The sequence below is a fragment of the Xenopus tropicalis genome, chromosome 9 (assembly GCF_000004195.4).
Source record: "Xenopus tropicalis strain Nigerian chromosome 9, UCB_Xtro_10.0, whole genome shotgun sequence".
Taxonomy (NCBI): domain Eukaryota; kingdom Metazoa; phylum Chordata; class Amphibia; order Anura; family Pipidae; genus Xenopus; species Xenopus tropicalis.
This window is the reverse complement of record NC_030685.2, coordinates 79,306,548-79,332,686: the sequence shown is the minus strand read 5'-3', so window position 1 is coordinate 79,332,686 and position 26,139 is coordinate 79,306,548. Positions and strand designations below refer to the sequence as shown.

At 37.1% G+C, this 26,139-nt stretch overlaps 1 protein-coding gene across 1 annotated transcript in view; it reads left to right on the top strand.

Moving 5' to 3' along the window:
* arhgap15 (Rho GTPase activating protein 15) overlaps nucleotides 1–26,139 on the top strand; it is a 396,561-nt gene that overhangs the window by 53,425 nt on the left and 316,997 nt on the right. Inside the window, exons 6-7 of the mRNA XM_018097301.2 lie at nucleotides 1,365–1,452; nucleotides 6,333–6,422. Of these exons, the coding sequence (XP_017952790.2) occupies nucleotides 1,365–1,452; nucleotides 6,333–6,422 (178 nt within the window). The remainder of the gene's footprint in view (nucleotides 1–1,364; nucleotides 1,453–6,332; nucleotides 6,423–26,139) is intronic.

The window sequence follows — 26,139 nt, the reverse complement described above, 5'->3', positions numbered from 1 at the left end:
ATTCACGAAACGGTAAAAATGTTGCGCGTCAAAAAAAATTACCGTTTTTTTCTATACATGTCCAACCATTTATTTTTTTTGTGATGCCCATTTGACAAAATAATCCGCCAATGGGGAAATGTGAGAGAATGAGAAACATCTCTAAGTTTTCATTGTCTTCTGCTTAGGGCTGGGATGTTATAGGAGAGTTTTGTAGAACGGGAGAGAGGTTTGTTGGCCATGGGAAATCTGCGGTACCATAGGTGACAAATCTCCCAGCTGTGCCTTCCCCTTGCCTTTCCCTCAGATTAAACACTTTGCACAATCGCTAGCAAATGCAAAATAAGGAGATTCCCTACGATTAAGCCAGGTTTCTGGGAGCAATATGTTTTAGCATGGGGAGGTTCTAACGGTGGCCATACATGGGTAGATTTAGGCTGTCGATTTGGGTCCTTCAGACCAATTAGTCCCATGTCTATTGCAGCTAAAAGGCATCCCAAAATGGGCCAAGCACCCATCGATGCCAATGTATTGTAAAAAAAAAAAAAAAAAAGTTGTGTAGCTCGGAATAAGTCACAGTGAAAAAATGCCCATTGACTTCAATGCATTTGGCAAATTTTTGCAGTTCCATAAATGTTTTGTGCGGTAAAATGTAACAAATTCCCCCATCACTAGGGCCAAGGCACATGGATGAAGGTCAGCTAAAACATTTGCTCTTGCATCTAGATGTCTTTAGATGTCTCCTAGGTCCACTAGCCGGATTTGCTCTCCATGGTTTGGCATTCCACTTCCGAGCTGTTGCCTATGTCGTACAGCTTCATTAGCTGAAGAACTGAAGGTTCCGCTGAAGGTTCTAGCTGACCTACTCCTCATCTGTCTCTTGTTCCAAATAATACAGGTTGTTTGTTTATTAATGCATCGAGCAATACTTGGTCATGTTGTAATGCTGTATTATACGACAACATTTGACAATGATTATTATTTCATATTTTCAGTGTCTACCTATTGTAGATCAGCAGTTATTGGAATGGTGCCCAAACCAATTGTCATATATTCCTATTGGCTAATCTAGTGGTCCCCAACGAGTGGCTCAGGAGCAACATGTTGCTCACCATGCTCTTAGATGTTGCTCCCAGTGGGCTCAAACCAGATCTTCATTTTTGAATTTTTGACTTGGAGGCAAGTTTTGACAGCATAAAGATCATGGGTACTGCCAAACAGAATCTCCTGTAGTCTGCCAGTTCACATTGGGCTACTAAATAACAAATCACAGACTTTATTAGTCACCCCCAAGTGACTTTTTTCCTATTTAAATGTTGCTCATGGGTAAAAAATGGTTGTGGACCCCCTGGGCTAATCAGTAATCATGTAATGTCTTTTTGCAGGAAAAACTGGGTTACATCCTATACTGTGCTCTCTGGTCCAAAACTGGAGTTCTATAAAGACGCCAAAGATCAAACTGCATCAGACTTGGTGAGTATATGAGGAATTTTTGTATTTAACCAATTACTAGTCTATTTCAAGAAGCTGTTACGTGGGCAAACTTATTCATTACAGTGTTAATAAGGCTTCAATTTGATGAAAGGCAAGTATCTTCAAGTTACAGTTTTCTTGCTAGGCATAAGGCCTTGCTGATGTAAAAACAAGCAAAGTGGTGTTTTATCTCACGTGTTACGTGACACCCGCTATATAAAGCCAACCTTGCAGAGTATTTATTTTTCCTGTCTAACGCAGCTAATGTGATTTCTGGAACGAGCAGATTTTACTTTGTACTTTTTATTGTGCCCAAGGAAAGGCCATTGATCTTTATTTCCAGGGATGTGACAGATAAGCTGCTCAGACATGTGTACTTATAGCCTTAGATACAACCCTGTTCAAGTTTACCAACCTCCGCATAGCATTAAAGAGAGAGAACAAGTGGGGACGGGAGTGTGGATATCACACTTGACATAGTCCCATTGTGAAGGACACCCAAGGCTGGATCAAACCTGCCATACCTTATTGAAGTGATGGGTGCCTGAGAAGGTGATTTGGAGAATGGAGTCACTTATAATAAGCTGTTTTAAATTTGCCAGGTGACAAACAGCATTTCTAGTCCTTGCTACAAAGAGTATCTGTCATAACATATTTCGCTCTCGCAAAAGGAACAAATACGAGAAATGAACCGACGTGAGAGGAGAATATGATATTCATGTCTGAAGGTTTCTAGCAGAGCAGACCTAACATACAGCTGAAACTTTCCATTTATAACGATTATGCATTCTTACATACTTAAAGCGACAGGTTATTACATATTTTGATTATTAAAATGCTATTCACCTATATTATACAGGTATTGAACCCCTTATCCAGAAAGTTCCAAATTACGGAAAGGTCATCTCCCATAGACTCCATTTTAATCGAATAATTCACATTTGTAAAAATGATTCCCTTTTCTCTATAATAATAAAACAGTACCTGTACTTGATCCCAACTAAGATATAATTACCCCTTATTGGGGGCAGAACAGCTCTATTGGGTTTATTTAATGGTTAAATGATTCCCTTTTCTCTGTAATAATAAAACAGTACCTGTACTTGATCCCAACTAAGATATAATTACCCCTTATTGGGGGCAGAACAGCCCTATTGGGTTTATTTAATGGTTAAATGATTCCCTTTTCTCTGTAATAATAAAACAGTACCTGTACTTGATCCCAACTAAGATATAATTACCCCTTATTGGGGGCAGAACAGCCCTATTGGGTTTATTTAATGGTTAAATGATTCCCTTTTCTCTGTAATAATAAAACAGTACCTGTACTTGATCCCAACTAAGATATAATTACCCCTTATTGGGGGCAGAACAGCCCTATTGGGTTTATTTAATGGTTAAATGATTCCCTTTTCTCTGTAATAATAAAACAGTACCTGTACTTGATCCCAACTAAGATATAATTACCCCTTATTGGGGCAGAACAGTCCTATTGGGTTTATTTAATGGTTAAATGATTCCCTTTTCTCTGTAATAATAAAACAGTACCTGTACTTGATCCCAACTAAGATATAATTACCCCTTATTGGGGGCAGAACAGCCCTATTGGGTTTATTTAATGGTTAAATGATTCCCTTTTCTCTGTAATAATAAAACAGTACCAGTACTTGATCCCCACTAAGATATAATTAATCCTTATTGGAGCCAAAACAATCCTATTGGGTTTAATTACTGTTTAAATAATTTTTTAGCAGATATAAGGTATGAAGAATTACGGAAAAACCCCTTATCCGGAAAACCCCAGGTACTGAGCATTCTGGATAACGGGTCCCATACCTGTACATTGTTAATAATCAATAGGTCTCAGCCATGCCAGCTGTTATGGAAATAATTAATAACAGCTAGAAACTTTATTCCTGGATAATATCAACGTTGTGTAATATTTATAAAGGTTTATAAAAAGAAAAAATACACCAATCATCACCACTTTGATTGTCACGCTAAGCCATTTCACCCTTTGTAATTGGTTATGCCTTAAGATTTCTACAATCATGAGGGACTGTTTTGAATCAGACATTAGGGCTACAATATCTATAATATATATATCTATGCCATCATTACAAGATACTATAATATTTTAGTGGACATTTACGAAGTGCGAGGTTATAGGTCCCTGGTAAGGCCTCACCTTGAGTATGGGGAGCAGTTTTGGGCTCCAGTCCTTAAGAAGGATATTAATGAGCTGGAGAGAGTGCAGAGACGTGCAACTAAACTGGTAAAGGGGATGGAAGGGTTAAACTATGAGGTTAGACTGTCAGGGTTGGGGTTGATCGCTCTGGGAAAAAGGCATTAGGGGATATGATTACTCTGTACAAGTACAATAGAGGGGATTATACAGTAGGTAGATGGGGGTGTTCTTTTTTCCCATAAAAATGATCAGTGCACCCTTTAGATTAATGGAACAAGCATAGTATCCAAGGCTATTGTGATACTAATGTTGGTATATACAGTTTATGTATGTGAGTTTATAGATAAGTCAGTATGGGTTTATGTGTGTGCTGGGGTTCACTTGGAAGGGTTAAACTTCATGGACTTTTTTCAACCCAACTTAACTATGTTAAGTTGGCAAATTAGAGAGGCTTCAGGTTCGGTTTTTGCCTTCCTCTGGATCAACTAGCAGTTAGGCAGGTTATATATAGGCATTATGGTTGAACGTGATGAACGTACGTCTTTTTTCAACCTAACTATGTTACTATGTAGTTATGTAAGGTAGAGTGGAAAGTGCTAAAATGGGTGTTTTTGCTCTACATTGGCAATAGTCTCTGTACTCCAAAATGTTAGAGCAGAATCTTGCAGCCAGCCCCATGAATACAGAGCAGTCTGTATTGGGCAGCACTGAATTCATGAGGAGTGGATGGGAAGCATACAGGAATACTCCTTCCTACCCCCCTACCTGTCATTCATTTGCACAAGTTGGGGAGTAGATCTATAACAGGGCCTTGCACTTAAAAGCCCTTGGGATTCTGTGTATTGTAGAATGTGCAAGTCGCAGTATGTGCCTCCATATTGTGAGAAAATGTGTAACGATCATCCCATGTATCTTAACGGCACAGAATGGATGTAAAAGTGAAAGTGAGTCAATTTCTGGCCAAGACGCTGATAAATGTAGTCATGAAATTAAAGGGGAAGTTGTCGTGGTAGAACCAGCCTGCTTCCTGTGCACGGTGTAACCACAGTTTTGCCCCACTGCACTCACCAAACCACAACATGTCAACACGTAGTTCAGTCATGAGAGTTTGAAAACAAAGAACCCAAGAATTATTTGTCTCCCAATCTCCAACTGTCAACTTCTCAATGCTCCCAAGTTGTAATACTTTCAAATGACCATAAAATGTTATTTTTCAAGCAGAAGGGCAGAAGGGTATTGTTCAATACAATTGTCTTTATAAATAAAAGACCCATTCACATTCTCAGGCAACTTTTATTCAAGCTGATGTGTTTAATGTAGTGATGCAAGGTTCTTGCGGTTGCCCGTTCTTTTCCAGTTAGGTTTGATTATACGTAAACATTTAATTAGAAATAATGCTTACGTAATATTTGTTACAAAGATATAGAAATCACTATGGCTTATAATAGGGTTGTTTCTGCTTTTAAATATATTATTCAAACTGTATGTCCAGTGCTACATCCCAAATACATCAAATATATATGTATATCTTCCTTTGAATCACGAGTGGATGCTAAGATACCTATTAAATGTTTCCAGTGAGTGATCAGTACAGATGAGCTTTCTAGACATGTATTTAACTGTACTGCTCTGATTGAACTGTAACTATCAGCCCTAGCCAACAACCCTAGACTTGAGGTGGCCACAACAGCTGGGAGACAACAGGTCTTCCATTACTGTTCTTTCTTAAGCAAGACATAAGGGTTGCTACCTCTCTTGCCTGTAGGCGGGGCGTGACATCACTGGGCAGGTCAGTGACATCATGGGGGTGGGTCACGTCATCAATGGGGAGGTGGGGCTATGATGTGGCGATCACCAATTGACAGGGCAGGCAGTTTTGACCTGGACAACCCTACCGAAAACCGAGATGTTCGGAAGCTGAATTTGTAACCGATGGGGACAAAAATTGTTATCATTCTCCATTTTACTTACCCACAATTCAGCAGTTGTCCCAGGATTTCAGTATAAGTGGTGCATGTCGCAAGTTTTTTTTCAAAACACCAGTGGAACCTTAAGCTTATTTGTAAATCATGTACAAATATCATCCGTGTTATTAAGGGGTGTTGTATAACCATAAACTTGGCTCCTCAGTGCACAAAGGCTATAGCAGATATAAAGTACCGGACTCCCTGATCAACTGTACGCCGGGCCACTGGCTCAAGATGACTAAAGCCTAAAATTACAACATTTTTGGGGTTATGTTATAAAAGGCCCCAGAGCATTAACCCATAGCAACCAATCAGCAGGCAGAATTTATTGGACACCTGTTTAAAAGCAAACATCTTATTGGTTGCTATGAGTTACTGCTCCTGGGCAAACTTTTATTACATAAGGGGGTATATATCACCACTCTAGACCTGTCCGTACCCATTGAACTCAATGGGACACGTTCAGGCAGCAAAAGGCACTGGCATAAGGGATAAAACACAAGGCAGTGGTTCCATAACTGAATGTTTTCCCCCAGTATGGGGGCTTCAAGCAGTAGAATGGGACCCAGCTGAAAGGCCATGGAGCACTGAACTGTCATGAATGCTATAACATTTTGTTAGAGACACACCATATTATCTGCTTATTATAAAAAGTAAAGGTCAAGACGAAGTGATATACAAATTTTTTTGCAGATTTTAGTCTATTAAATATCTGTTATTTACAGAGGTCAAGCACTAAGCAAGAACGCATAGATCTGCGTGGGGCTTCTGTTGAGTGGGCAAATGAAAAATCGAGCCGGAAGAACGTTTTCCAGGTAAAAACTCATGTTTTCTAAAGAATAGCCTAAATGTTAGAGGAATGATATCATGTAGACATAAATGTGGGTCTTTCTCATTGTGGTTGAGCTTTTCTCCATGAAATTCTAATTAGACGTTCATTAACACTGCATTGAAAACTCCCAAAGTAATGAATTAATGCCAGTCTGCAGAGAAACAATATCTACTTATGGGCTATTTTGTGCCTTTATCAGAGGCCTGATAAAGAGTTTAGATAGATATTATTATTATATTATTACTATTATTATTCAGAGTAAGACCTGTTATCCAGAATGCTCGGGACCTGGGATTTTCCAGATAAGGCGTTTTTCCATAATTTGGATCTCCATACTATAAGTCTACCAAACATGAATTAACCCCAATAGGATTGTTTGGCCTCCAATAAGGATTAATTAATATCCTAGTTGGGATCAAGTTCAGGTACTGTTTTATTATTACAGAGAAAAGGGAATCATTTAACCATTAAATAAACCCAATAGGGCTGTTCTGTCCCCAATAAGGGGTAATTATATCTTAGTTGGGATCAAGTACAGGTACTGTTTTATTATTACAGAGAAAAGGGAATCATTTAACCATTAAATAAACCCAATAGGGCTGTTCTGCCCCAATAAGGGGTAATTATATCTTAGTTGGGATCAAGTACAGGTACTGTTTTATTATTACAGAGAAAAGGGAATCATTTAACCATTAAATAAACCCAATAGGGCTGTTCTGCCCCCAATAAGGGGTAATTATATCTTAGTTGGGATCAAGTACAGGTACTGTTTTATTATTACAGAGAAAAGGGAATCATTTAACCATTAAATAAACCCAATAGGGCTGTTCTGCCCCAATAAGGGGTAATTATATCTTAGTTGGGATCAAGTACAGGTACTGTTTTATTATTACAGAGAAAAGGGAATCATTTAACCATGAAATAAACCCAACAGGGCTGTTCTGCCCCCAATAAGGGGTAATTATATCTTAGTTGGGATCAAGTACAGGTACTGTTTTATTATTACAGAGAAAATGGAAATAATTTTTAAGAAATTTAAATTATTTGATGAAAATGGAGTCTATGGGACATGGCCTTCCTGTAATTTGGAGCCTTCTGGATAACAGACATACGAATAATCATCAACACATAATTAGTGCAATTATATTAGAATGTTATTATAAGTATGTTGAACTGTAATACTTCTTTATTCTTTAATCCCTATAAAACTATATTCTTAATAGACAATATTTCCACTGTATATTTTATCAACTGTGCTGTCTATCAATTTTTTTGTTGTTGTTTATCTCTGAAAATTCAAATTTTAAAAAATTCATAAGGTGTAAGGTGGGCCTGTATCTTTAATAAAATAAAGTTTTCATAGAAAACTGTTTTTCTAGGGCCACAGCCTAAGATCAATATTTCATAGCATTTCTTGTGTATCTCACGTATTGGTCAAGCCAAGCAGGCTTCTAGCATAGTAATACAGTAATAAAGCATTGTTATTTTCTTATTTATTTATTTTTGCTTTCATTACCTACAAAATAATGAAAGGCCACAGAGTGAAACGAGGCAATAATTAGCCTTGCTGATGTGTTCTTTTATAAATGACAGTAAAATTTGTAGTTGGAATTAGCTTGGGTTTTCAATTTAAGACCATGAATTATTGATTATATATGGAAAATGACCACCGAATGATTTGGATAAGAGGAGCCGGAGAAACAAAATTATACCTGTTAGCTATGTTTACATTTAAAATCCATTATATTAGAGAAGAAATATTAATTATGGCAACTTAATGAGGCACAATGCAGGTGGATTAGCATTCTAATGTATATCGTTGAGCAGCTTCAGTTTACAAACTCAGAGCATGTACTGCCCATTATTTTCCAGTAAATTAGCACAACGAAAAAAAAATCAAGGTGCAGAAACGTTGAAGGAATGAGGAAAAAAAAAAACAATGAAAAATGGAGAAAGGGAACAATTGCTTTCCTTTTAAGAGCAATTACAAGTCTGTTTTCTGTTGTCGAGTGAGGTTAAGGTTTCCATCATGGTTGCCGTGCACGGGGAAGAGATTTATGTTGAGCTCGAACGCTCAAACCACTCTTTTTTTTTGCTAAGTGCACTTTGGTGTTTAGGATGAAATTTAAAGTGTGGAGGATAAAAAGGATTACAACATAATCTTAAATAATCCTGACTGTCATTTACACAGAAAGGGTGGTAATAACTAAACAGAGCTCTAGTAAGTCACAGTAGTTCTAATAGTCGGCAGCTGGAGGTGTATAGGATGCTACCGGTGGGGGGAATAGAAACGTATTAAAATTACAGATGGGATTGGAAAGACATTAAACATAAATTGCTTTATTTTGTACTGAAACAGAAGTAGAAAGCAATTTGGTTGATAAGATAAATTGGTGCAGGCACATCACTATAGACCATGGTCATGGGGGAGGGCCTGGGGGTCAATGGGGGCCTAGACTTCAGGGTCTGCTGAGCCCCTCCAAAGATTTTCTTTGCAGGGGGGGCCCGACGACAGCTTGTTAAGCCACTGATTTGGTGATAAGTCACTGTGTCACTTGGAAGGTACAATTATGATGGGTCAATGGTGGCCTGTACTGCAGGGTCTGCTGAGCACCTCCAAAGATTTTCTTTGCCGGGGGCCCAACAACAGCTTGTTAAGACACTGATTTGGTGATAAGTCACTGTGTCACTTGGAAGGTACAATTATGAGGGGTCAATGGTGGTACAATTATGAGGGGTCAATGGTGGCCTGGACTGCAGGGTCTGGTGAGCACCTCCAAAGATTTTCTTTGCCGGGGGGCCCAACAACAGCTTGTTAAGTCTGATTTGGTGATAAGTCACTGTGTCACTTGGAAGGTACAATTATGAGCTAAACTAGAAGCAAAACAAAGAGAGGTCCAAGTACCAACATGAAGAATCTTATACTGTACTGATTCTCATTCATCCAGGTCATGGTATATCTGTAGTAATAAGTCAAATCAACTGGACTTTCTGGGTTTTTTCTTGAAGACGTTTCACCAGTCATCCAATTGGCTTTCTCAATTCTGAAATTCTGGCGAAATGTCTTAAAAAAAAACCACGCAGAAAGTCCAGTTGATTTGACTTATTACTACAGATATCTTATACTGTACTAATATCAGACTGACTGGATAAGACACATGAATAATAATGTACAAAGATCAATAATGGGTAGGTCAACTGCTGGTCTCTCCAGTGACATTTCTTCTGTTTACTTGAGGATCAGCCATTTTTTTAGGGCTTGTTTGTTCTTATACTTTTTATTGTTGCTGCCATCTTGGTTGGGACATGCTTGTTCTCATCACTTTTTACTGTTGCCGTCATTTTGGTTACTTGTTCTTTTCACTTTTTACTATTGCTGCCATCTTGGATGGGGCTCGATTTAATATTGGTCTGACTTCCCACCATCATTCACCTGGGTCTCATTGTGCGCTATTATTGGTGACTGCCAGTGTTTTGATGAAGAACTTTACTGTAGATGAAGAATATTAACCTTTTTTTTTGCTGCTGACGCCTAATAAATATGATCATAACCGCAAAAATAAACAAAAAATATGAATCTCGGGGTAAAAAGTACGACCATTAACTAACACTAGTTTGTGCAAAATGTAACATGCATTCCCTAGCCGAACATTTTTTGTGCTCAACTCATTTATTTATTATTTTATTTCCTTATTATCCTTTATTTATATATCTCTGACACATTTGTGTAGCACTTTACAGAGATTGTTCATAATTCATAGCAGTCCCTGCCCCGGCCCGTCATTCAGACAACACATTCGAGTCAGTTTCATAAGGAGTCAATTAACCTGCCCATATGTATTGGAAGGGTTGGAGAAAACAAAAGGAAACCCGCACAGATATATGGAAAACATACATCCTACTCACAGTTGGTGGCCAAGTCAGGTCAATGAACTCAAGACCCACCATGCTGCCCATTTATTCCATATAAAGATTTGGGGAATTTTGAGAAGAAAGCTGATGCTTCTTCCTATTCTACATGTGGACACCCTTTCCCCACAGTATCTAGGCATATTTCCTTTATTAAGCATGGTACTAGGATGAACCAGGTACTACATATCTCTTAGTTAAGGATAAAATAAGCAAGAACGAAAGTAGGGAAAATGGTGGCCAAGTCAGGTCAATGAACTCAAGACCCATTATGCTGCCCATTTATTCCATATAAAGATTTGGGGGATTTTGAGAAGAAAGATGATGCTTCTCCTTATGTGGACACCCTTTCCCCACAGTATCTAGGCATACTTCCTTCATTAAGCATGGTACTAGGATGAACCAGGTACTACATATCTCTTAGTTAAGGATAAAATAAGCAAGAACGAAAATAGGGAAATTGGTTGCCAAGTCAGGTCAATGAACTCAAGACCCACCATGCTGCCCATTTATTCCATATAAAGATTTGGCAGATTTTGAGAAGAAAGTTGATGCTTCCCTTTATTCTTCATGTGGACACCCTTTCCCCACAGTATCTAGGCATACTTCCTTCATTAAACATGGTACTAGGATGAACCAGGTACTACATATCTCTTATTTAAGGATAAAATAAGCAAGAACGAAAGTAGGGAAAATGGTGGCCAAGTCAGGTCAATGAACTCAAGACCCACCATGCTGCTCATGTATTCCATATAAAGATTTGGTGGAATTTGAGAAGAAAGTTGATGCTTCCCTTTTATTCTTCATGTGGACACCCTTTCCCCACAGTATCTAGGCATACTTCCTTCATTAAGCATGGTACTAGGATGAACCAGGTACTACATATCTCTTAGTTAAGGATAAAATAAGCAAGAACGAAAATAGGGAGATTGGTTGCCAAGTCAGGTCAATGAACTCAAGACCCACCATGCTGCCCATTTATTCCATATAAAGATTTGGCAGATTTTGAGAAGAAAGTTGATGCTTCCCTTAATTCTTCGTGTGGACACCCTTTCCCCACAGTATCTAGGCATACTTCCTTCATTAAACATGGTACAAGGATGAACCAGGTACTACATATCTCTTAGTTAAGGATAAAATAAGCAAGAACGAAAATAGGGAAATTGGTTGCCAAGTCAGGTCAATGAACTCAAGACCCACCATGCTGCCCATTTATTCCATATAAAGATTTGGCAGATTTTGAGAAGAAAGTTGATGCTTCCCTTTATTCTTCATGTGGACACCCTTTCCCCACAGTATCTAGGCATACTTCCTTCATTAAACATGGTACTAGGATGAACCAGGTACTACATATCTCTTATTTAAGGATAAAATAAGCAAGAACGAAAGTAGGGAAAATGGTGGCCAAGTCAGGTCAATGAACTCAAGACCCACCATGCTGCTCATGTATTCCATATAAAGATTTGGTGGAATTTGAGAAGAAAGTTGATGCTTCCCTTTTATTCTTCATGTGGACACCCTTTCCCCACAGTATCTAGGCATACTTCCTTCATTAAGCATGGTACTAGGATGAACCAGGTACTACATATCTCTTAGTTAAGGATAAAATAAGCAAGAACGAAAATAGGGAGATTGGTTGCCAAGTCAGGTCAATGAACTCAAGACCCACCATGCTGCCCATTTATTCCATATAAAGATTTGGCAGATTTTGAGAAGAAAGTTGATGCTTCCCTTAATTCTTCGTGTGGACACCCTTTCCCCACAGTATCTAGGCATACTTCCTTCATTAAACATGGTACAAGGATGAACCAGGTACTACATATCTCTTATTTAAGGATAAAATAAGCAAGAACGAAAGTAGGGAAAATGGTGGCCAAGTCAGGTCAATGAACTCAAGACCCACCATGCTGCTCATTTATTCCATATAAAGATTTGGTGGAATTTGAGAAGAAAGTTGATGCTTCCCTTTTATTCTTCATGTGGACACCCTTTCCCCACAGTATCTAGGCATACTTCCTTCATTAAGCATGGTACTAGGATGAACCAGGTACTACATATCTCTTAGTTAAGGATAAAATAAGCAAGAACGAAAGTATGGAAAATGGTGGCCAAGTCAGGTCAATGAACTCAAGACCCACCATGCTGCCCATTTATTCCATATAAAAATTTGGGGAATTTTGAGAAGAAAGCTGATGTTTCTCCTTATTCTTCATGTGTACACCCTTTCCCCACAGTATCTAGGCATCAGCACTCGTCCTTCATTGAGCATGGTACTAGGATGAACCAGGTACTACTTATCTCTTAGTTAAGGATAAAATAAGCAAGAACAAAAGTAGGCAAAATGTTTTTTCCCCCCTTTGCTTTGAATGAGTCACTGAAGCATCCATAAACTGCTTTATAGAAAATAACCTAATCATGAATATTTTCTGCTTCCCGAAGCCATACCAAGTTCTGTTTCACCAACTTCTTGCATTTTGTCTCAGCTGTTCGCCCTCACTGAAGTCAGTGTTTTGACAGGTTGGAAGGGAAGATTCTTCTATTCTAGCTGACCTTATTGTACATATGGCCTCTGGTAGGGAAGTGCTCAAGGTTCTCCAACAGATGATCTTGGCATAATGAACTGATACCTCCCAGGGAGTTATTTGTTGTTTGCATGTCTGTTGAATGTAACACATCAAATTAATTGACATAAAAGAACATTCTAGGGTTTATATTTTATGATTCAGTGATGGGATTTTTTTTCCTCCTGATTAAAGATTAAACTAAATCATGCAAACATATATTGTATTCTGAATTAGCTTGCATTAAATATTCATCAACTGTAAAACAGACATTTAAAACTTAAAAATCAGTAAAAAATGATTTCCACTCATCAATATATAAAAGAAAGTGACACATATAAAAGATAATGACCCCCCCTCCACCACTGTCAAGACAATGAACCCCCCCACCACTGTCATTTATAAGTCTATTACTCAGGAAATATGAAACACTACATTGCAAACATTGGTCCTGCTGAGTATAGAAAGTAAAAATGATAGGTAGGCAGTAGTGATAAGCAAATTCGCTGCAAATTTCCACATTTTGCCACTGCCAATTTTTTTCTCTGAAACTGAACATGTGACTTGAAAAAAATTTGCTGAGTGAGGAAAAAAAAGTTGCGGTTGCCTCAAAAAGGTCACGGTCGCATCGGTCACAGTCACATTGGAGAAAGTTGCGGTCACGTCGAAAAAGTCAATGCAAAAAAAGTTATGCAGTACCCGCATTTCGCAAATTTTTCACCTTTTTGGAAATTTTTCAGCAGACTTGTAGGCATACTTGTACCTAATGTTTCCAGGCAAAATCTAATGCAGTGGTTCTCAACCTTCCTAATGCCGCGACCCTTTAATACAGTTCCTCATGTTGTGGTGACCTCCGACCATAAAATTATTCCTAAAACCATCGGAAATAGGTGTTTTCCGATGGTCTTAGGCAACCCCTGTGAAAGAGTCGTTCGACCCCCAAAGGGGCCCCCCGACCCACAGGTTGAGAACCGCTGATCTAATGGATACCTCCATGATGACATCTCTTACATAATGAACAGGGTAGGGGACGTTATGGGGCAATGCATGTTCAGGGATCAGTTATTTAACCATTTTTCTGGGGAACATTGCATATTTATTCCAACATCTTCAGAAGAATAATAAGGGACTTCTGTATAGTGTGGAAATATGGTCCAAACTATACATTAGTCCCTCACTGTTCAATATACAACTTGCATATAGCTAACTATGGAGGACTCAAATGATCACTTCCAGGAAGGTCTCCACAATCACATTAGTCCATTGGGGGAGAAAACTAATAATCTAATACATGTTTATGCTAAGATACCATTACATTTATTAAAATTAAAATTAAAATTTTTGTTGAAATTTGAGAAAAACTCAGAAAACAAATCCTGAATTTAAACGTTTTCATTTTTTCCCAACTTGAATTTTTTGACATTTATTAATCATAAAAATATTGAAAAAAAAATATAGCTAAAATCCAGCTAGTTTCTATTAATAGGGGGTATATTTCTGACATTGAAGCTATTTTACAATTAGGGGTCCAATATTAAATTCTGTGTCAATCAAGGTTTTTTTCCCCCTAAACTTTCAGTTAAATATTTCACAAATATGACAGCAGATGAGAAAAAAAATTGAATCTTTAAAAAAGGTTGATCCATTTTATTCTAAAACATTTTCTCGATCAAGTTTTGGAAGAAAAATCAAATGTATCAATAAGAAAATTGCCCTTGTGCTGTTTTTGAATGAAGAAAAAAAACTGCAAACTTTGCAGCAAATTTAGGTCATCAATCTGCTCCCAAAATGTAACAAAATAACAAAAAATATTAATTCAGTTTATTCAAAAACATTTTCTCGATCAAGTTTTGCAGCAAATTTAGGTCATCAATCTGCTCCCAAAATGTAACAAGATAACAAAAAATATTGATCCAGTTTATTCAAAAACATTTTCAAGTTTTGGAAGAAAAAAAATCTAATTTATCAATTAGAAAATTGCCCTTGTGCTGTTTTTGAATGAAAAAAAAACTGCAAACTTTGCAGCAAATTTAGGTCATCAATCTGCTCCCAAAATGTAACAAAATAACAAAAAATATTGATCCAGCTTATTCAAAAACACTTTCAAGTTGTTGAAGAAAAAAAAAATCTAATTTATCAATTAGAAAATTGCCCTTGTGCTGTTTTTGAATGAAAAAAAACTGCAAACTTTGCAGCAAATTTAGGTCATCAATCTGCTCCTAAAATATAACAAAATAACAAAAAATATTGATCCAGTTTATTCAAAAACATTTTCAAGTTTTGGAAGAAAAAAAAATCCAATTTATCAATTAGAAAATTGCCCTTGTGATGTTTTTGAATGAAAAAAAACTGCAAACTTTGCAGCAAATTTAGGTCATCAATCTGCTCCCAAAATGTAACAAGATAACAAAAAATATTGATCCAGTTTATTCAAAAACATTTTCAAGTTTTGGAAGAAAAAAAATCTAATTTATCAATTAGAAAATTGCCCCTTGTGCTGTTTTTGAATGAAAAAAAAACTGCAAACTTTGCAGCAAATTTAGGTCATCAATCTGCTCCCAAAATGTAACAAAATAACAAAAAATATTGATCCAGCTTATTCAAAAACACTTTCAAGTTGTTGAAGAAAAAAAAATCTAATTTATCAATTAGAAAATTGCCCTTGTGCTGTTTTTGAATGAAAAAAAACTGCAAACTTTGCAGCAAATTTAGGTCATCAATCTGCTCCTAAAATATAACAAAATAACAAAAAATATTGATCCAGTTTATTCAAAAACATTTTCAAGTTTTGGAAGAAAAAAAAATCCAATTTATCAATTAGAAAATTGCCCTTGTGATGTTTTTGAATGAAAAAAAACTGCAAACTTTGCAGCAAATTTAGGTCATCAATCTGCTCCCAAAATATAACAAAATAACAAAAAATATTGATCCAGCTTATTCAAAAACATTTTCAAGTTTTGGAAGAAAAAAAAATCCAATTTATCAATTAGAAAATTGCCCTTGTGATGTTTTTGAATGAAAAAAAAACTGCAAACTTTGCAGCAAATTTAGGTCATCAATCTGCTCCCAAAATATAACAAAATAACAAAAAATTGATCCAGTTTATTCAAAAACATTTTCAAGTTTTGGAAGAAAAAAAAATCAAATTTATCAATTAGAAAATTGCCCTTGTGATGTTTTTGAATGAAAAAAAAACTGCAAACTTTGCAGCAAATTTAGGTCATCAATCTGCTCCCAAAATATAACAAAATAACAAAAAATTGATCCAGTTTATTCAAAAACATTTTCAAGTTTTGGAAGAAAAAAAAATCAAATTTATCAATTAGAAAATTGCCCTTGTGCTGTTTTTGAATGAAACTTTGCAGCAAATTTAGGTCCTCAATCTGCTCCCAAAATGCAACAAAATAACTTGCCCACAATCTGTTTCTTTGGAAGTTTGGGAGCCTTTTTTCCATGTGACCTATAAAACCAGAAAGGAGGACAATACCCAGCGCTGGCTTTCCGTGAGTCGAAATGCCTTCTGCAAAATTATTCAAATCATTTAGCTTTCAACTGTGGACGTCGAAAAAAAAAATACCGCAGATGTTGTTTGTCCATCTGAAATAAAATTATTTATTTTTCAGCCACAGGCATGTTCTTTGTTTCCGAAGCCGAGCACAACTGCAGTTAATGCTTAATGCGCATATGGAGCAATTTTGTCAAGGACGGCAGCAGTGAATATAATCAGAGCCAAATAAATATCAGGGCTGTCACTGCAAGATTAAAAGAGGATAGATTTTCTGCAAAAATATACTTAACTTTTTCTATTGCCGTTTACAGTTTGGGTCTAAAAAGAAACGTATTTATATGGAGGAATTTCAATCCACGGCAGGTTTGTTTTTGCTAAAAAGCGAACATGATATTTGGAAAAAACACACTGCTGCCATCTGGTGGAACATACAATAATCATTTTGGAGCCTGACATTCAAAAATGATATCGACTATGTTTGAAAATCAAATCGTTTATATATAAATCAGGCAGTGCGACGGCAGCCATATTTACAAGTGTTTTAAAGAAAACCACACATGTTTATTGTTGCTCTTCTTTAGCCCAAACATGTATTCATTAAACTTTTATTTGTGACTTTGTGAAGCTTTTTGTGAAGATTTATAGAGTGTCGTACTGCGCTGTGCACTTTACAGAATTTGTTTCCTCATTAACATATGTTCCCGCCCCCGAGGAGCTTATTGTCTAGGTTTCTGCCAATTTTATTTGGTATTTGGGGAGAGAAAAGGGAAGGTGTGTCTGCCTGGGTCTGTTCCTCTGTCTGCATGGTCTGTTTGTCTGTCTATGGGGCACATTTATATAGATTGTAAGCTCTACGGGGCAGGAACCATCCATCTCCATCCTCTCGTATCTTTGACTCTTATTATATTGCAACTATATCTTTTATTTATTTGTATTTATTGTTTTACTTTGTATTTATCATTATTCTACTGTACAGCGCTGCGTACATAAGTAGCACTTTATAAATAAAGATATACATACATACATACATACATACATACATACATACATTTACTAAGCAATTTTGAGATAAAGTCGGATTTTTTCTTACTTCTAGATAATTTTGAGATTTATGAATAGATTTTCACCAGAACTCGATTTTTTCATTATTGTTCCCCGAAAAATTCGAGTTTTTTGAAAATAACTCCCATAATTCGGGATTTATTCATGTTTAGTTAACTTTTTGTTCATAAAAAAAAAATTTGACAGGTTTTAACTGTCGAGTACCATTGAGTCCTATGGAGGCTTAGAATCACTTACTGTCACTTTACACACCTACATGAACTCCAACGCCATGCTATTTACCCTGACCTTATTTTTCAGCCCTCCCTTTTAGAATGTAAGCTCTTGCGAGCAGGGCCCTCCCCCTAGTGTCTCCGATCCTCATCCAATGTAACTGCAAACCCTTTTTGTGAATTGTTTATATGTACATGTTAACTGTTCTGTCTTTTATACCTCTCTATTCTGTAAAGCGCTGCATAACTTGATGGTGCTATCTAAATAATAATAATAAAAAATAAAATAAAATAGAATAGTAGAGGAATAGAATAGTCAGTGACAGCCTGTCCTTGACACATTTTCAAGGACAAGTTAATCCCCTCATTGTTTTCAGTTTCACCCAGCTTCAAGGGGAAGTTAATCCCCCCATTGTTTTCTATTTCACACTTTTCAAGGGGAACTTAATCCCATCATTTTCAGTTTCACCCAGTTTCAAGTGAAACTTGCTGGAGCAATTCCTGTTTGGGGAAAAAATAAAGAGGATTCATGGAAATGAACGTCCGGTTTAAGTCGAAAAATTCAGGATTTTCGAATGTAAACTTGGAATTTCCGCACGAACGATTCAAGCATTAGCATTATTTTATAAATAAAAGTTTAATTCGATTTTATACCATGTCGAGTTTATACAACTTTCAAGCCCAGAAAAAAAAACAAATTTCAGTAAATGTGCCCCTATGTGGTTGGGTTCAAAGTCAACTACTCTTGAGTTTTTATTTAATAGATTAATAGATGATAAAATGGACACAAAAGTAGCACAGAGCCAATGGGAGACTGGTTTTCTGTTTTCCGCCTGTTTCTTTCTTTTAACCAGTTTCCTTTAGTTCCACTTGAAGCCAGAGTTTGATTGGTCAAAACTCTTATTACTGGAGATTCAACACATGGACTGATGATCAAATGGGTTATTAAGATCCTAATGGGTTCTCTCAACTGGAAAAGCCAATCTGAATGAGGATAGATGTGAGGCCCCTTACTTTTTCTTTTGCAATTGAACAGTGCTGCTTGGCAGATGTATAGGAGACCCAACACCACAGTATTATTGTATAATTGAAGCAAGTCTGACCCGTGTTACCTGTGTTACTCCAACATGCTATAAGTCAAGCCAGATAGGCAAAGAGAGCACCAATGGTCAAAATACCAATCAATATACAGTTCTCATTATTTCTTTCACAAGCTGGAGACGTCTCTAGCTACGTCCCTGCTGTATCAGAGGAGAATGACCTTCATAGCTTATTAACAGAATAATATACAATGTCATGTGAACCTATGTGATTTGATCTCAGTGTTCAATTCAGAGGTGGTATCTATATGTGACAGTGTAGCCAATTAAAAAAAATACCACCCTCCAAAGGGTTCAAAAAGATAAAATAATAATAATAAAATAATTTTTATACTATATATATTATTGTGAACATATAACACATTCTGCATTGCTTTAACAAGATTACATATACTAGCCCAGTGGAGCTTACAGTCTAAGGTTCCCATTACATTAACACACATTAGGGCCTGAAGGTTTTTGTAATGTGGGAGAAAAGCAGAGTACCCAGAAGAAACCCATCCAAGTAAAGAGAGAACATATGGACTCCCCATAGATTGTACCCTGGATAGAATTTAATCTAGGACCCAAGTTCTGTGAGGCAGCAATGCTAACGACTGGGGCCCTTTTTTCTATTAGGGCTTATTAAACTGAGAGCTTGTATTGAGCCAATCAATAGACACATTCACTTTGTCCCTGTGATTGCAATATTCGGCCCCATATTTCTGATTGGCTCTGTTGATAAGCTCAATAAAGACTCAATAGGTAATTAATGCCCTGTATAATCCTGCAACCAACATATTTATGTATAATCATTAGTGATGAGCGAATCTGTACCGTTTTGCTTCGCCATAGAATTTGCAAAACGGCAAGAAAATTCACGAAACAGCGAAAAATTCACAAAACGCATTTGGCGCGCAATTTTTTTGTTGCTTGCGTCTATTTTTTGTCACCCGCATCTATTTTTTTGTCGCCCACACTTTTTTGACGTGACCACACCCAATTTTGCCACGACCGCGCCCATTTTGTTGCCATGACTGTGCCCGATTTTGACGTGACAACGCCTTTTTTGATGCACCCACGCCCAATTTGCCACGGCTGTGCCCCAGTTGATGCGCCTGTGCCCAATTTGATGCGCGACAAAAAAAATCCTGCACGACAAATTTTTCTGCGGAGGAAGTTTCGCGAAACAATTTGCCAATGGTGAAAAATTCACTGCGAATCCATGCCTGGCGAAAAAAAATTCGCTCATCAGTAATAATCATTTTATCTACCATGGGCAGGGACAGGCCAAACCAACGGGGCATCCTAGGCAACCTTGTCAGCCATCTTGCCCCTGCCACACAATGACAAGGGGCAGGGGCAATGACAAGGTAGTACAGACTAGGGGTAGACAAGAGAGGTACCTGCTTGGTGCCCCCTAATGGTGGTTGCGCCCTAGACAGATGCCCCTTCTTACTACCCCTAGTTCTGGCCCTGACCATGGGAATATTTAGGTACAAATTCCTTACTATTCCTTTGTGTAGTCTTCAGCTGCATACATGCTGTATATATATTTTTTTATTTTTTTCCAAATAATTCTATTACGGACCCAGATTATTTGAGTCCAGTTGGTATGAATAGCTTTCATTATGCCAATGTAGAACTGCCAATAAAATCCGACTCCGGTAGAAAGTATCTCAGATTAAGTCCAAACTACTTTATTGTATCCCCCTCCTTTATTTTTTTTTTTTTATATTGTTGATTCTGTGCTCTGCGGTGCATACAATATTGCTCCATAACTCTAACATGCCTTTGACAGTGATTTTTCATCTCACTGGAAATAATCCATTTAGTGAAGGACAATATGTTTAATTTAGAAGGTAATTATGTCAGCTGAAACAATTCTTTTGCACACATTACCTGCGTATGATTTTGTTTTCCTTGGTCGCTGATGCTTCATTTAACTGTAACTGCTAACAGGTTAAGCAAATAGAGATACAATTAAATGGAAGTCGTTTTTTTTTCCTGCTCGGCACCTGCTTTGTTTCTGAAAATGATTTAGCGGAGAAGTAAATCCTTTACACAAGGGTGTTTCTGCCGTAAGAAGGTGGGCATGTTGGTTCAGGTGCTATAAAACCAGATGAGGGGGGTGCCCAGATCAACTCCTGAAGGTGACAAACTTTGTGACCCCCCCCCCCATCCCTTGGACAGAACGATGCCAAAAAGAACCCACATTGTGGTTTCCAATTTAAAGAAGAAGGAAAGGTAAAAACTAAGTAAGCTTTATCAGAAAGGTATATGCTGCACTCCTCTATCAAAAGAAACACAGGATTTCTTGTCTCTTTTTTTGTAAACATCATGTTCCAATGTCTGACTTTCTCTTTCAGAAACATCCTTAATTCCCGGGGACAGAGTCTGTGCAGTTCTCTCCTCTCTCCCCTCTCCTGCTCCCCCTCCCCCTCCCACCAGAATGCTAAGCACTCCCCCTCCCTTAGGAATGTGTGATCTCAACTATACTGGCTAGACTGCAGGAAGAAAGCTACTTAAAATGGCAGCTGCTATCTTAAGCAAACGGAGAAAGCTTTGAAAGCTGAATAAATATATTGTTCTAGGTGGCACTAAAGTGGCAAATCTATTGGCAGTAAAATGCCAAAATGGCTTTCATTCTCCTTTAAAATTTGAGATTTCAACTTGTGAAAAAATATAAAACTTTTGGCTGAAATTGTCCAATATAAAGTCATATAACAACAAGTGTTTGGGTTCTATTTATTGGAATGCTATTTTCTATTTGTTTTGAGGAAAGTTCTAGAATTCAGCGCACTGTGGTGAAAGTCCCAACGACCATTTGTTTTTGTAGGAACCCATATCACACTTTTTTGACTAAAGAAGGAAATTTTGATTCCCATGTCACCCAAGACAACAACTGTGTTGGCTTTTTCTCCCTTCAATCGGAGAAAGAAGATAAAGCTTTAAACTCTTTGCACTTGGCCATACTGGTAACATAGCAAAGAACTGGCCAAAGTTGAACTTGGAAAGTATAACAAAAATGTCATAGTAGATCTATCTGAAGACCAGAAACTACTTGAGATCTATAGCAGAAGACCTAACTGACGACAAACTGTATTTCCCAGAATACTTCAACGTATTATCATACTGTAGTCCAATTACACCAGAAGTGCATTATCAACAAGTTTATTTTGTTGTTATTGTTGTAAAACACACAAGACTATGGGGCATGTTTACTAAGATTGGAGATAAATATCACTGGTGATGTTGCTTATAGCAACCTATCAGTAATTAGAATTTGATCACCTACAAGTTAGAAGCCAAAAGCAAAGATCTGATTGGTTGCAATGGGCAACATCACTGGTGATATTTATCTCCAATCTTAGTAAACATGACCCTAAGGGGCACATTTACTAATCCACGAATCCGAATCACGAATGGGAAAAAATCGTATTGGAAACAAAAATTTCGGAAGATCGCAAATATCACGAAAATGCTTACGAAAAAATCGTATTAGTCACGATAATATTGTATTGGCGATCCGAAAGTCACGAAATTTTCGTACCGAACAATTGTAAACAGCGGTAAAACCTTTCCGATTTTTTCGTGCAAACGTCCGAAAAAGTCGTGCGCCGTACGCGAAAAGTCGTGCGCCATACGAAAAAGTCATGCGGACGCCCGAAAAAATTGGCGGAAATACGCTCGGAGCGTTCGTGCTTTTGTAAATGTGCCCCTAAGTCACATGTGGTCAGTTGAATTACTATGGAGCACCCAACCTGGCCTTTCAAAGCACCATTCAAGCCTTTTCTGCAGTTAACTCCAACAAAGGGATAACTAGGGGCCCTGGCAGACTGGCTAATGACTTTTCAACCCTTCCCAACTTAACTAATGTCATAACATGACTGCTAATTGAATCGGAAGATTGGGTTGTTTTTGTCCTACACACTGACCAATGTTGAAATCCAAACTCAAAACGATAGATTTATGCATCCCTAAAACATAAACACCAATCCCAGCTGCAACTAGGACTTCAAATATATTGAGATTCTATCCGTAATTTCGCTTCCCCCCCCCCTCACCAATGTAAGATTAAGGGGTCAACACTCAGCAGTAGAAACAGAATGCAGTTCCCTAAAGCAGTGTTCATCTATCCACCTTCTCCATTGAACCAACTAAAGACATGTTTAAATGGCAGGCCCGGATTAAAATTCAAATTCTTATTTATTCACAGTAAAGAGCGTTTTTTTTTTTTTTTTTCCCGTAGTCGTGACAAAGCGTAAAGAGAGGTAAACAAAGTGTTTATTCAGTCTAATCCCACTGAAGCTTGTTAAATGTTGATATGTGCCACATTATTTTGAAACAGGTTGAAAAGTAAGCCAAGCATTTTATCTGCCGGTCCACAAGCATCTTAAACCTTTTAACTTTTGTCTTTCAAATCCTTTGATGACAACTGGGATCCTTCATTAGCTGTGTTTGTGTATGAAAAGTGTAACATGTTACGTATCCTGTCAGTTTTGTATAATAATTGTAATAATAATGTTGACAGTAATCTTGCATTAGTCATTTTGCAGGTCATTTGTCTAAGCGGGGAGAGGTTTACAGATGGTAAAGTGTTAGAAGACAAAAAAAAAAAAAACAACAACAAAGCACAATGTATTTTGTCTGTTTTTGTCATATGTAATGCACCGAGGGTATTCTTTCGCTATCTGTGCCTGCAATTTGCTGCTCTTCTTCTGAAGGCTCTTAATTACATTCCGACAGTTGGGAAATATTTTGCAATTGAAACTAAATCCTCAGTCAGGTTGCTGGATATAAGAAGCAAGGAGAACTGATGAATGTTTTTGTCAGGATATTTGTATTAAATGCTTCAATGTTCCATTATGCTCCATGGTAGAAATGAGTTTGGGATTGGGTTTACCAAACAAAGGAAGGGTTATGGCCTCCTTTCAGCCTCCATTTGGACGGTAGAGTAAAAAAATTAACAAAAATCAGCCCCACACATCATTTCCCTCATATCTACATCTTATGATTTAGGCAAAATAACATTTACACTTTCAAAAACAGACTGGTGCAAAGCAGAGAACCTTTTGTCTGCATTTGTTGCACAGTACAGGTATGGGACCCCTTATCCAGAAACCCATTATCCAGAAAGCTCAGAATTATGGAAAGCCTGTCTCCCACAGACTCCATTTTAATCAAATAATTCAGAATTTTAAAACTGATTTCCTTTTTCTCTGTAGAAATAAAACAGTACCTGTACTTGATCCCAACTAAGATATAATTACCCCTTATTGGGGGCAGAACAGCCCTATTGGGTTTATTTAATGGTTAAATGATTCCCTTTTCTCTGTAATAATAAAACAGTACCTGTACTTGATCCCAACTAAGATATAATTACCCCTTATTGGGGGCAGAACAGCCCTATTGGGTTTATTTAATGGTTAAATGATTCCCTTGTCTCTGTAATAATAAAACAGTACCTGTACTTGATCCCAACTAAGATATAAATAATCCTTAATGGATGCAAAACAATCCTATTGGGGTAAATTAATGTTTTATCGATTATTTAGTAGACTTAAGGTACGGAGATCCAAATTACGGAAAGACATCTTATCTGGAATACCCTTCGTCCCGAGCATTCTGGATAACGGGTCCTATACCTGTATAGGATCTGTTATTGGAACCCCGTTATCTGGAAAGCTCCAAATTACAGGAAGGCCATCTCTTATAGACTCAGTTTCAATCAAATAAGGAATTATACAATAATATATATAAAACAATGATTTCCTCGAATCGTTGATAAAGAACCCCCTTAAGGTATGGAAATCCAATTTATGGAAAGACCCCAGGTCCCAAGCATTCTGGATAAAGGGTCCAATACCTGTATCAATATACTTAATACATATTACATTATGTATGTATGTAACCAAGGATATATATAACCTGGAAATACAAGAATAGAGACATAGAAATTGAGAGGACAGAGACAGAGACTAAAGACTTGTCCTATTTATTATCATTTATTAAATCATTCAGCCAGTGACCAACTATCGTCAGGGCCTTCAACCCTATTTGCACAACCACCTAAAGATAGTTCTTCCAGAAACCCAGTAGAATGGCAATGGAACACAAGGACTTCTTCTGAGTATGATTGCCTGGTTCTCCATTTACAAGGAATGCTCAAGCTAAAAATACATTTTGTAATGGTGTTCTAGGTATGCTTGAAGATTCTTCTTGTTCATGTTTTTTAGTTTTTATTTACACTGAATGCTCAAGCTAAAAAAAAATACATTTTGTAATGGTGTTCTAGGTATGCTTGAAGATTCTTCTTGTTCATATTTTTTAGTTATTTTTTACAAGGAATGTTCAAGCTAAAAATACATTTTGTAATGGTGTTCTAGGTATGCTTGAAGATTCTTCTTGTTCATGTTTTTTTAGTTATTTTTTACAAGGAATGCTTAAGCTAAAAATACATTTTGTAATGGTGTTCTAGGTATGCTTGAAGATTCTTCTTGTTCATGTTTTTTTAGTTATTTTGTACAAGGAATGCTTAAGCTAAAAATAAATTTTGTAATGGTGTTCTAGGTATGCTTGAAGATTCTTCTTGTTCATGTTTTTTCAGTTATTTTTTTTTACAAGGAATGCTCAAGCTAAAAATCCATTTTGTATTACTGTTCTAGGTTTTCTTGAAGATTCTTCTTGTTCATGTATTTTTTAGTTGTTTTAGTTATTTCTAACTAAAAAACATGAACAAGAAGAATCTTCAAGCATACCTAGAACACCATTACAAAATGTATTTTAGCTTGAGCAATCATACTCAGAAGTCCTTGTGTTCCAATCCCATTCTACTGGGTTTCTGGAAGAACTATCTTTAGGTGGTTGTGCAAATAGGGCTGAAGGCGATATAGAGAAAGATGATGACACTGAGAATGGCGACGCTATTAGTGTTGCCGTATGTGCAGTCTCTGTGGTAGGGCCATGAGTTGGAGGATCCTGTATATCCCTGGGTTCACCACAAAGATAAGCAGCCTAGGTTTCTGCTATATAAATTACTGTAGAAAGAACATTAGGATTTCTATAATTTTCCCAGCAAATGTACTAGTCATAACAGCTATGAAATCAAAGTTAATATGATTGCAGATATTCTTTTTAATTTGCAATTTATCACTGGGATATGCCGGCACCTGAGCCCCATGGAGCAAGAGAACATATAAGGACATCTCAATGTTGTGACCCAACAGGATAAACACAGCCAGAGGGCACACACTTGACTCTATGTTTTATCAAGGAATGAATTTATTATGTTAGAATGTGCCTGCCAGTAGATATTGTGTACTAATTGCCCACTACAATAGCAGGGTAAATAAAGGTTTAAAAGAAT